This window comes from Heptranchias perlo, chromosome 21, assembly GCF_035084215.1.
Source record: "Heptranchias perlo isolate sHepPer1 chromosome 21, sHepPer1.hap1, whole genome shotgun sequence".
Lineage (NCBI taxonomy): Eukaryota > Metazoa > Chordata > Chondrichthyes > Hexanchiformes > Hexanchidae > Heptranchias > Heptranchias perlo.
Genome location: NC_090345.1, coordinates 29,236,195 through 29,249,421, shown reverse-complemented (window position 1 = coordinate 29,249,421; position 13,227 = coordinate 29,236,195). Strand labels below are relative to the sequence as shown.

The 13,227-nt window shown below is 38.8% G+C and overlaps 1 protein-coding gene across 2 annotated transcripts in view; it reads left to right on the top strand.

The window, feature by feature from the left end:
- LOC137340097 (uncharacterized protein C10orf143-like) overlaps nt 1-13,227 on the top strand; it is a 71,435-nt gene that overhangs the window by 46,432 nt on the left and 11,776 nt on the right. The window contains exon 4 of one of the 2 annotated variants that reach the window (XM_068002389.1): nt 7,491-7,739. The exons of the other annotated variant lie outside the window; for it this stretch is intronic. Within the exon in view, the coding sequence (XP_067858490.1) occupies nt 7,491-7,520 (30 nt within the window). The 3' untranslated portion in view covers nt 7,521-7,739. Of the gene's footprint in view, nt 1-7,490; nt 7,740-13,227 lie in introns of those variants that run through there. 2 annotated transcript variants of the gene reach the window in all.

Genomic DNA, 13,227 nt, shown 5'->3' with positions numbered 1-13,227 from the left:
CTCCAGTCTGGCCAACGCGCAAGTGCTGGCTCTTTTGTAAGAGCTTTCTATCCCTTCTACATTTGCTCTTATAGCATACGCCTGATTTTTTTGTAACAAATCTTTTGTGAGATACCATTATCTATCCACTTCTTCAAAAAACTCTATTAAATTTGTCAAACATAACTTGCCTTTAACAAAGCATGACTGCCTGTCCTTGATTAACCCATGCATGTCTAAATGCTCACTAATTTTATCTTAAATTATGAATTCTAAGGCTTAGAAATTCGATGGTGCTGCGCCAGTTCTTTGGGGGCTAAACAAGTGCCTAAGCCTCCAATATGGCGGGCAGGAAACGCATGCCCACCATATTGGTGTAGTCAAAAGAAATAGGCAGTCAGGGCCCACTCCTGAATCAGTTGTTACATTTGCAAATAAGGGGCCCAGCGCCTGTTGGAGACCCCCTAGGCAAAATTGGGTTGTCCTGAACACAGCCAGTGCAGGACTGGCTGCGTTCTGGAAAACCAGATCTTCATGCGGCCTCGCCGGTGGTCCTTGCAGGCTGCCACTAAAAGGGAATTGTGGAGCTAGGAGGAGCAGGACTGCATCTGGATCACCACTTGCTGTTAATAAATATTCAAAAATTCCTAAATGGAAAGAAAACACAAAAGGATGTAACCATTAGTTTTTGTTTCAAAAATGCTGGTGATTGTCATTCCTTTGAAGGAATGTACCCATCTCCAAAAATCCTTAGTGTTCTAAAATGTTGAATAAGCTTCCAACATTCAACCCACCATTCACTCACTACTACTTTTTGGAATAAAGATGAACATGATTAAATACAACACAGTAAACATTTATCTTCAGATTATCATCCATTAAAACAACTTATTCACGTGTGTCTAAAAGGTGGCTATTTTGGAATGTTTTTGTTGGGCTCGTTTATTGTACACTTATCAGGTTCTGCCTTTCAGTTTATTATATGCAGCAAAAACATGACTTTAAAAGGGCACTTCTAGCCCTGCATACAGGAAATGATGATGCAATTGGGTTCTAAGGTAACCTAAAACTGCAATTGATGGCTTGAAGGGGAGCATAACGTTAAACTGCTCAGTTGGAAAGTTTGCTGCTCAATTGGAAAAGAACTGTTCATTTGGCAAGGAAAGTATGTTATTTCATTACAGATATCTAGTTAAAGTGAAAGTCACAACATCAGAGCTCTGGGTTATTTTTAAATGATTTGAAATTAAATTAATAAACTTGGAAATAATTTTTGTGTTCAGAAATATATTTCTAAAATTAAATTAGATTTAGATTACAGTCCTATCCAGTTATGTACTTATGTTGACGTGTTGGGGACCATTCTAATTTTGTCTACATCAACAGTTTGTCAACATCAGCAAATCACCTGTTTTTTTGACTCACGAGAAACTGTAGTTTATTTCTTCCAGTCATGTTGGCAGTGACAAGAATTGAAACACAGCCTTTATTTTGTTTACCCCCAGTACACGGTTGTCCCTTGGTGCAGTAAGTTTTGTCTGGAGTGCACTTAAAAAACATGGCGGTCTCATCCTCATTGTAACTATGGTCCGAATTGTAGTGCCATGTCACACGTGAAGATAAGGGCCTGTCGACATAAGTGGTAATATCAGAAGGCTTCCAATACTGTTAAGGACTTGAAAAATTTGTCAAATTAACGTGCCAGAGTTTATGTCGATGTTGACCTAGGTGGTAAGTATTTGGTATTAATGGGCAGAGGAGGGACTTCACGCTTTTGTCAATATTAGCAGGATGTCGTCACACACAAGTTCGAGATAAGCAAATTTTGACAAATCTGAATTTTGCTGCTTCATAACTTTATTTTTTAAATAATTGTTCAAAATTACTCCAGACCAATTAGCAACTATGGTGAAGGGTTTAACTACCAGGGGGCACAAATTTACAATATTATGAATAAGAAAGGAAGTCAGGCAGATCTTTATCCTCTTAAATGATAATGGAGCTGTGGAATAAGTTACTAGGGAAGGCTGTTGAAATAAATTATATGTAGATTCAAAAGTCAATTAGATGCATTTCTGGAGGGAGAAGAGAATGAGAGTATATCAGGGATGTCAAACGTATGGCCTGCGGAACAGTTTCATCTGGCCTGCGGACTTCCCATGGATCTTCATTTCTTTATTTAGCTTGTTGGGGTAGCTCCCTGGACAAGCCTGCTGGATGTGTTTTATAACAAATTGAAATCATTTTTTACGTAGAATGTACAGTGCAAAAGTAGGCCATTCGGCCCACCAGGTCCATTCTGGTGTTTATGCTCCACACAAGCCTCCTCCCACCCTTCTTCATCCAACCCTATTAATATATCCTTCTATTCCTTTCTCCTTCGTGTTTATCTAGCTTCCCCTTAAATGCATCTATGCTAGTTGCCTCAGCTACTCCTTGTGGTAGCAAATTTTAAAGTATTAATTGCATTAGTGTCAGTTTTTAGACCAAGTCCACACTGTCTGCACTCAGGCATGCATGCTGGGAAACATCCATCGTACGTTCATGTCTGTGCAGAAAAACAGAGAAGTTCAAATGTTCTTGCACCCCATCATTCCTTAAGCGTATCCCCAGACGGAATCCCATCTTTGTCAAAGTTTTGCCATCCAAGATGTCAGTAGTACTGTTTCCTACTGCTTTCATAGTCTTTCTTTAAAGGCATTCAGATCTGCCTGCAGGTCTTGACCAGAGATGACACAAGAACCAACAGGTCTCCACTCGTTACATTATAAACAATGCTCCAGACCTCCTCATTCTTAATACCCGGCACCCATTGCTAGGCTTAGAAGCATCACACCTATGAAAACAGAACAATACCATCGCCAGCTCTAGGCACCCCTGATGAATTTAGTGAAAATGCTGTCAATCACTAAGGGATATTTATCAGTGCTCGAGTTGCCATTGTCTAATAATATCATGGACTGTCCGAATGGGTTTGCAGCGCAGGACTGTAAGAACTACAAAAATTAGAGGGCCATCATGAATGTCATTGTTTTTATTAAGGGATAATGGAACTGTTTGTACAGCGACTTATTGGACCAGCCCCCGCATCTAATAGCTGTTATTGTCAAGAGATGGCAATCTTGTCTGCCACTGTTTGTCTGGCCCAGTTTTTTAATGTCATGTAACATTGATAATATCTTGCAGGGTGTTTCAATGTCTTGTAAGATTGATCCTTGCGTTCTGTGATGAAAAAGTGGGCCTCATACTTTGATCCAAGGTAGATCAAGGGTGCCGTGCGTTTCAAGAGAAATGGAGAATTTCATATTTCTCTGTGGACATGAATGGAAAGCCCACATGCTTGATTTGTAAGCAACAGGTAGCTGTGGTGAAAGAATACAACATTCAAAGACACTGTGAAGCAAACTATGGGGAGAAATATGATAAGTACACAGGAAAGTTACATGAAGATAAATTTCCTGCATATATTGTGAGCAAGAGGTAGGTGGGGTTGATCTGTCAAAAAGGCATAGTTTATTGTGGTCTAATAGCCTTTTCCTGTTCTTAAAATTTCTTATGTTCTTCCTATAAACAAGAAGGAAAAAGCAGCAGGTGAGTCACTCTGGGCAGCTTTCATTCATATCTATTTCTGCATTTTTCATGCACGAGACCTCATTTTTCTGTTATTTGCATTCCCTAAGTATGAACAAGATCTGATGACAAGTCCTGATGATTTGACATTATCCTAACATATACTGTGATTTTTTGTTTAAAAAAAACATAATGAGTTAAATTAGAAGGACATTCTGTTATCAGTTTTGCCATATGCAGGGAATTGTTTGATTAAACGTTACCAAAGCCAAGGTATGGACAAAATAACAGCGAATCCTGCTATTCTACAGGGGCTGCGACTGTCATTTGTTCTGCTGATTTCGAAATTACTGTTGAAATTCTCAGAGCATCTTGGAAAATCTCAGTGGCTATAATTATTATTGTTTTCTCTCAGCACAGCATAAATGAGCTGCGATCACCAATATCTGGCCAAGGCCCAAAAAGAGTGTTCAGGTGATTAGAAAGAAATTGAAGGAATTTTTTTTTTAAAAAACAAGTAACATTAATATAATACAAAAAACAGCAATCAAGTAAATAGCTGAAGGCAAAAAGTTAAAGATAAATTGGCAAAAAGCAAAGACAATCACCTACAGCATCGAGAGAAACTCAAAGCCAAGAAACGGAGAAACAAAAAGAGAAGTTCCAGAAAAGACCAAAACATTAGCAAATATAAATGCCCTTAACTTTTTTGCCTCTTGGGTTGTATAGTGAGTTTTCAAAGACTTTTTAAAAATGGCTCATATAATATAGAATTTGTGGTCACTTTTAAATTGTAATTCCATATATGCTGACTTTAGTTGGAGATATCCCCCTTCCCATACACCTATTTTGACCCAGACTCAATATAATGGAATCTTAAAAAAAACAAGCATATTAATGATTTAAAACTCAGATTTTGTTTTATTCAGTTTTAAAGGTGGCAATTGAGAATTGAGGTTCCAAACATATGATAACAGTACAAGAAATATGTACCAAATACCAGTCTGGTCATTTAACAAATTTAAAATGGTGAGGTTCAGAAACTACTTCTCAGCAATGCTTTGCTGCATATCAAGAAATTTAAAAAGACCTCCTTCTCTCGTCTATATAGCAAACTACAATACATGTCTGGAAGAGTATATTATCAGAATATTCAGACATTTTGCAATTTTTTCTTCATCTTTGGTCCGTACCATCCCTGTTGGTCCCTCCCTGCTCTGCATCCACATTATCCTCACCATTTGAGAGGAATTGGCAGCTAGCTAAAGCAAGCTTCATAAATGCCATCAATAATTGGTGGGCTTGCCACGATGAATGTTTGAGCAATGTAGGAAATCAGTCTCCCTGGCCAGTTTTGTCCTTCTTCTTACATGGTAAGTAAAGACTCTTAAAATTCATTCTCTAGAGGAAATCCAAGTGCCAATACCAATTGAGATTGGGATTCTCATTCAAGTATCCTACTGGGAGTTCAACAGTAGCACTATAGCTACCAGGCTGCATTGATTCGATTTTATTATTATGTATATATTTATTAAGTTTACTGTAGATTCCTAATTATATTAGCTATTAAAATGTTAATTTTTAAATTTGTTGATGAGTATTAATCTATTTTCAACCAATCGCATACATACTCTCACAAAAACATTTATTTTTACTTCACAGATTTTAAAAAATTAAACCAACTCCTCTTATTTTATTTTCATTATTATGTCAACATTCCCTGCTTGGAAACCAATAGCAGTTAGTAACAAAATTATATTACAGTGTAGCAGGTGTTAAATGGTATTAGCAAATTTGTTAATTTTACTGAAAACAAAAACAGAAAAAGCAGATCAGACAGCATTTGTGGAGAAGCAGAAGTCAGTCAGTCGATGTTTTAGGTTTAAGACCCTTCCTCAGATATCGCAGATGAACAGCATTTAAAAAAGAACAGAACAAGGGAAGAGGGTAAGAGTAAAGAAAACAAAACACACAGGAAAAGAAATAGAATGACCTGTGAAGTGCTTGGGTGGAGAATGGGAGATGATTAAATGGAAGAAGTGATATTAATAGAGATAAAAGAACGCATAATGAGAGAAATCAAAGAAATAAAAAAAATATATACATGATACAGAGAGTGTGTGATTAGCTAAAGGGGTGTACGTGGAAAGGGTAACATGAAATACCGGCAAGGCGGAGCATGCACTAGTGGCCCTGGAGTGTGGTGGAAGAAAAAAAAACAGGTTGACATCAAAGGGGCCTATCATCCCACACTGGCGATAAACTGGTGTCAACCGTCTCCTTTCCCCCATCCCCAGAAATACCGGCACACCCATCCTGGAGAGTGTAGACCATTTTTTTACATCAACCAGACTCTAGGGCCACTGGAGCCTACTAGTTTTTCATGCTTCCCTTTCTACCTATCGCCCTTTAGCTATTCACACACTCTCTGTGTCTCGTTTTTGTCTTCTATTTCTTTGATTTCTCTCATTATGCCTCCTTTTGTCTCATGCTACTTTCCTGTATGTGTATTTTTTTCCTTCACCCTTTCCCTTGTTCTGTTCCTTTCTAAATGCTGTTGTAGGTGTACTATCTTCCAGTCCTGAAGAAGGGTCTTAGACCTGAAGAGTTAACTGACTGACTTCTGTTTCTCCACAGATGCTGCCTGACCTGCTGCGTATTTTCAGCTTTCTCTATTTTTGGTTTCAAATTTCCAGCATCTGCAGTATTTTGCTTTTTGTTTAAGCCTTTATTGTACTGATTGCCACAATACTGGAATTTAATCTCTGTGCAACGGAACTCATTCAGTATGAAAATGGTTCATTTACAGTATTTTATCAGGTCACGCACTTGTACACCTTCTAAATATATGAAAATACCACAGAATTTAACAGAATTGTATCTCATTTCCCTCACTACTCCAAAATACTGTCCTTGTGTGCAATGTATTGTACTTTCAGTTTTTGCTGAAATGAGAATTAACCTAAATAATAATTTACTTTGTAATAAGCTGGCTACAGGTCACACTTGCATGTGATGAATCTGATTTTTTCTGATTAATAGGACTATCAGAAATAACTATAAATTTAAGTAAAACGGAAATTAATTTGGCTTGTTTCAGTTTAATTCCCTATAGATATATGACCATAGCACAAACTATCCTCAAATTTGGCACCAATTCATCAATCTCATTTAAGGATTCTGAAAGTGCAGTGAGCATGAGAAATGTCACTCTAGTGCAGTAGGGGGTGCTCTACATTGCATTTGACCCATGCCATACCTGACTGCCACTGCTTGAAACTGTCACATTATAAAATGGAAAAGCATATTTTCCCAGCATCATCACCCCGCACCTTATTAAATAGATACATGCACAAAAAAACTTTAAAATAAATATTAAAAAATGCAAGGACATTTTGTTAGAAATTAACATTTTATACAATCTTCTTTACTGAATAAAATACAGCCAATTCTAATAGAGATCCACTCTAGCAGACTGTCTTGGAATACATGAATGAATGTATATTTGATAAGCTTAGAGGACTCAGACAGGCTCAAAGAAAGAAATACTTTGGATTTCTCTTTCATATCTTGACATCCTCACAATTGAGGAGCAATATGTTATTTCTATTGCCACTCATCTTCTGCCAAACATGAGTAAATCATGCATTGAAACATTTTTGTATACTTGTTATCTGAGTGAATGACATCTAAAATGCTATTGTAACTGCTCAATTTTTAACAAACTAATACACTATTAACAGAAAAGAAAATATTTATAGCTGAATACTATCCTGTATAGGGTGATAATAATAGCTTTAAGCTGAAAAATAACATAAGCTTGTGGAATAGAATATACAAAATTGGTATACATAGTGCTGTTTGTATACATTTAAAAAAAAAATTAATTCCATTAATTGATCCATTGTATTTATTGCATGAGGATTTTCTAATATTGGCAGGAAGAACTGATTTTTCAAGAAACAAAATGAAGTAAAGATTCTACTACAAAGCTTGTCGGGCAAAGCACTCAGACCTTCAGCCAAATACACAAGTTGGAGAACCCAATAGTTCACACCAATGGTTTGAGGTAGGAAAGGAATGGGTCAAATCGAATTCTGTAACTCTTTCCCTCAGTTCCTCTATCAAGAACAGTTAAATGATGCAATAGTCCTCACTAGAGAAATAACAGTCTTGATACAGCTCAAAACTCTAGATGCTGTTTTACCTCTTGCTACTTTCTTACTGAAAGTTTAATTTCATTTTCTGAAATTTTATCTGCTTCAAAAACATTTCATTCATTAATATCACAAAATTTGAAATTTTGCTCAATGAGTGGCATTTATGCTCTGTTTCTAGGTGCCTGTAGAAGAATTTAACACTTCTGCTCATTTAAGTAGTGCACCTCATCAGATTGATTCAAAAATATATCCTGTTGAAAATACAAATAAACTGCTCTGGCAGTCTACTCTTAGGCCTGTTGCTAAACTGATATAATTAGCATTATCTGTTTATCCAGTTATGTCAAACTATGTCGCTCTTGGTTGCTAAGATAATTATGTTGTGAATTCTCTTCCTTTTTATGCATTATCAATATTGCACTTGTGATGCCATAAAAACAGAAGCAATGTAAATAAGTTAGTAAACAGTATACTGGCAAAGGATTTCCTAGCAGTCAACTGCATTTATTCAGAAAACCTCTACAGAACTATTTGACCTTGCTCTCATAAAAGATTTTTGAAAAGAGATATGATTCTGGATCTTCAAAGTGCTGAGAAGCATGGATAATATGGGGGTAAGCAAGTATTTTTTTAAAAAACTTTAACTGTTCACAGAACATGAGTACAAAATTGGCAAGCCTCAAGCGAGACTAGAGATGAGAAGAGTTTTTTTGCACTCACAGTAGGATACGCTTATAATAGACTCCCATCAAAAGTAGTTGGCCAGTGAATTTCTGCTGGGTTTTTCCCGCTTGTTCACTGTAACCTTGCTGTTTGTCTGGAGTTCCCGGGGCCTTTCCACTGAAGTTACAGCAGGTGATTGGGAGAACCTCTGCAGAAATTTGCCCTTTGGTATTTTGTTGAGTAAATCTTTTAAAAAGCTTCGATAATGGCTAAGTAGATAACTGCATCATATTGCATGGTATTGACCCATCCAGAACAGGGGGGTACCAGGTTGAATCCTTGACCTATGCTGAGCTACCAGGACCATGGTCTGATCTGATGAATGCCTCAATGACCCCAGGTTAGGAAAGGGGTTAAGTCAGTCTGGGTTCCTGCCTCTGATCGCCAACCTGTGACCCCTGCTGGAAAGTGCACACAGGTGAACATCAGTGGGTTCAATTTCTTTTGTGCATTACTTTTTACCCTACCTGTAAACTTATTTGCATGAATTTCTGTCTGACCTACTTTCATACAGTTTCAATCTGTTTCATTTTGTGTCAAAATACTGTGGATACGAATTTATGGAATATGTTAAAAATGCAGAGGACATTAAACTCTGGTGAAGATAGAATTGGGCTGAGTTGTGATGCACTCCATGGTTACATTGCCCATCAAAACTTACTGCCTGGACACTCATTCTTGGGTGAAGAACTAGACGACTGCTAGCAGCTGGATAACTGCACATAGGCATGAGTCACTGCCTTCTGAAAAGGTCGTTCATCCACCGACCTTCGGGTAAGCGTACTCCAAGGCGGCCTTCGAGACACACGACAACGCAAAATCGTCGAGCAGAAATTGATAGCCAAGTTCCGCACCCATGAGGACGGCCTCAACCGGGATCTTGGGTTCATGTCACGCTACACGTTACCCCACCAGCGAACAAATGTTATCTGTTTTTAATATAATGGGTCATTTGCTGGCTTTCTCTGCCTTCCGGATGTTTCTGCCTCTCTCTGTTTTTTTTTCCTGTTTGTTTTTTTGTTGAATGTGTATTCGGGGGTTCTGCAGGTGACACCTCTCTGTCTGAACACGGTGATTGCCTTGGCAACGGGCAGTTGCAGGGGCAGTCTGTAAACACCATGTATTGTTCTGTGATGTATAAATGCGTAGGCTTCAAGGAGCTCCTGAACATTTACCTGACGAAGGAGGAAGCCTCCGAAAGCTTGTGAATTTAAAATAAAATTGCTGGACTATAACTTGGTGTTGTAAAATTGTTTACAATTGTCAACCCCAGTCCATCACCGGCATCTCCACATTCTGAAAAGGAGGGGAGGATAGGGCTAAAAACTGATGGGTGGGGGTTAGAAAAGAACTGAACTTTATATGGAATGAAGATTATAGAGATAACTACTATGTAGAGCTGATTAAATGGTTTACGGAGAAATGTGATTTGAATTCTGTTCTAGTCTTTGCAATGTCATCTGTGGATACAATAGTTGGGATAAATAATATTAATTCTTTTTGCTTAATTGATTTTGTGGTGAAGGAGCAATTTCACTAAGTTCTTTTTTTTGATAATGTTACCTGTGATTATTTACCTCCAACAGAAGATTACATAGATTATAGAAAGTCCATATCAATACAAAATAGATATGATACATTGAAACGAGTAAAATAATTAGGTCAAAACCGTTTTCCTTTATACTTTCTTAAGATCAGGTTATTTATGTATTTTTTTCCTGTATTCCTTTGATGCATTTCCTGCCTACACAAGGTGTGTATGCAGTAAGAAATGTTACAGAGGCCCTGAAAATCAGTGGCCTGTGATCCTGATTGTTATGCCAGGATCACACCCACCGATGCCCACCAGTGCTGGAGTTTGTGAGGTTAGTAGGAGGGCACCTAATTTGTATGGGGTTACTTCAGGCACATCTTCAGTGCCCTCCCGTCTCATGCAGCAGGAAAATTGGGCATCTATCTGGCATGTGAGGGAGAGGGATTGCCCAGACCCCAGCCATATGCCCTTCGGCCCCCTGGATTAGGGAGCCAAACCAGATTTTTTTTCTTTTTTAAGTGCTCCAGGCCACTTCTCTCATAAGAACATAAGAACATAAGAACATAAGAAATTGGAGCAGGAGTAGGCCAATCGGCCCCTCGAGCCTGCTCCGCCATTCAATAAGATCATGGCTGATCTGATCCCAACCACAAATCTAAAGAACACAAGAAGTCGGAGCAGGACCCGGCCACATAGCCCCTGGGCCCTCTCCGCCACCCACAGGGCATTGACCGATCCGAACTCAGCTTCATGTCCAATTTCCTGCCCGCTCCCCATAACCCCTAATTCCCTTTACTTCTAGGAAACTGTCTATTTCTGTTTTAAATTTATCTAATGATGTAGCTTCCACAGCTTCCTGGGGCAGCAAATTCCACAGACCCACCACCCTCTGAGTGAAGAAGTTTCTCCTCATCTCAGTTTTGAAAGAGCAGCCCCTTATTCTAAGATTATGCCCCCTAGTTCTAGTTTCACCCATCTTTGGGAACATCCTTACTGCATCCACCCGATCAAGACCCTTCACAATCTTATATGTTTCAATAAGATCGCCTCTCATTCTTCTGAACTCCAATGAGTAGAGTCCCAATCTACTCAACCTCTCCTCATATGTCCGCCCCCTCATCCCCGGGATTAACCGAGTGAACCTTCTTTGTACTGCCTCGAGAGCAAGTATGTCTTTTCTTAAGTATGGAGACCAAAACTGTATGCAGTATTCCAGGTGCGGTCTCACCAATACCTTATATAACTGCAGCAATACCTCCTTGTTTTTATATTCTATCCCCCTAGCAATAAAAGCCAACATTCCGTTGGCTTTCTTGATCACCTGCTGCACCTGCATACCAACTTTTTGATTTTCTTGCACTAGGACCCCCAGATCCCTTTGTACTGCAGTACTTTCCAGTCTCTCGCCATTAAGAAAATAACTTGCTCTCTGATTTTTCCTGCCAAAGTGCATAACCTCACATTTTCCAATATTATATTGCATCTGCCAAATCTCCGCCCACTCACCCAGCCTGTCTATATCCCCTTGCAGGTTTTTTATGTCCTCCTCACTCTACTTTCCCTCCCATCTTTGTATCATCTGCAAATTTTGATATGTTGCACTCGGTCCCCTCCTCCAAATCGTTAATATAGATTGTAAAGAGTTGGGGACCCAGCACCGACCACTGTGTAACACCACTGGTTACTGGTTGCCAGTCGGAAAATGAACCATTTATCCCAACTCTCTGCTTCCTGTTCGATAACCAATCCTCCACCCATGCCAGAATATTACCCCCAATCCCGTGATTTTTTATCTTAAGTAATAATCTTTTATGTGGCACCTTGTCGAATGCCTTCTGGAAGTCTAAATACACTACGTCCACTGGTTCCCCTTTATCCACCCTATACGTTATATCCTCGAAGAACTCAAGCAAATTTGTCAGACATGACTTCCCCTTCATAAAGCCATGCTGACTTTGTCCTATTAAATTATGCTTATCTAAATGTTCCGTTACTGTCTCCTTAATAATAGACTCCAAAATTTTACCCACCACAGATGTTAAGCTAACTGGCCTATAATTTCCAGCCTTCTGCCTACTACCCTTTTTAAATAACGGTGTTACATTAGCAGTTTTCCAATCTGCCGGGACCTCTCCTGAGTTCAGGGAATTTTGGAAAACTATCACCAAAGCATCCACAATCCCTACTGCCACTTCCCTCAAGACCCTAGGATGGAAGCCATCAGGTCCAGGGGATTTATCCGCCTTGAGTCCCATTATTTTACTGAGTACCATCTCTTGAGTGATTTTAATCGTATTTAGCACCTCCCCCCCCCCGAGAGTCCCCTGTTTGTCCAGTGTTGGGATATTCTTAGTGTCCTCTACTGTAAAGACTGAAACAAAATATTTGTTCAGCATTTTTGCCATCTCCATGTTTCCCACCATTAATTTCCCGGTCTCATCCTCTAAGGGACCTATGTTTGCCTTAGCCACCCTTTTTCTTTTTATATAACTATAGAAACTCTTGCTATCTGTTTTTATATTTTTTGCTAATTTCTTTTCATAATCTAACTTCCCTTTCTTAATCAATCCTTTAGTTACTTTTTGCTGTCTTTTGAAGAATTCCCAATCTTCTATCCTCCCACTAAGTTTGGCTACCTTATATGTCCTTGTTTTTAGTCGGATACTATCCTTGATTTCTTTACTTAGCCACGGATGGCTGTCATTTCTTTTACACCCTTTTTTCCTCAGTGGAATATATTTATTTTGAAAGTTGTAAAATAACTCCCTAAATGAACACCACTGCTCATGTACCGTCTTACCCTTTAATCTATTTTCCCAGTCCACTTTAATCAATTCCGCTCTCATACCATCATAGTCTCCTTTATTCAAGCTCAGTACACTTGTTTGAGAATCAACCTTCTCACCCTCTAATTGGATATGGAATTCAACCATGTTGTGGTCGCTCGTTCCAAGGGGATCCTTAACTAGGACATTATTAATTAATCCTGACTCATTACACAGGACCAGGTCCAAGGTTGCCTGCCCCCTTGTAGGATCAGTTACATACTGCTCAAGAAATCCATCCCTGATGCACTCAATGAACTCGTCCTCAAGGCTGCTCTGCCCAATTTGATTTGTCCAGTTAATATGATAATTAAAATCCCCCATAATTATGGCTGTTCCCTTATTACATGCCCCGACTATCTCCTGATTAATACTTCTTCCAGCAGAGTTGCAACTATTAGGAGGCCTATATACTACGCCCACTAATGTTTTTTTT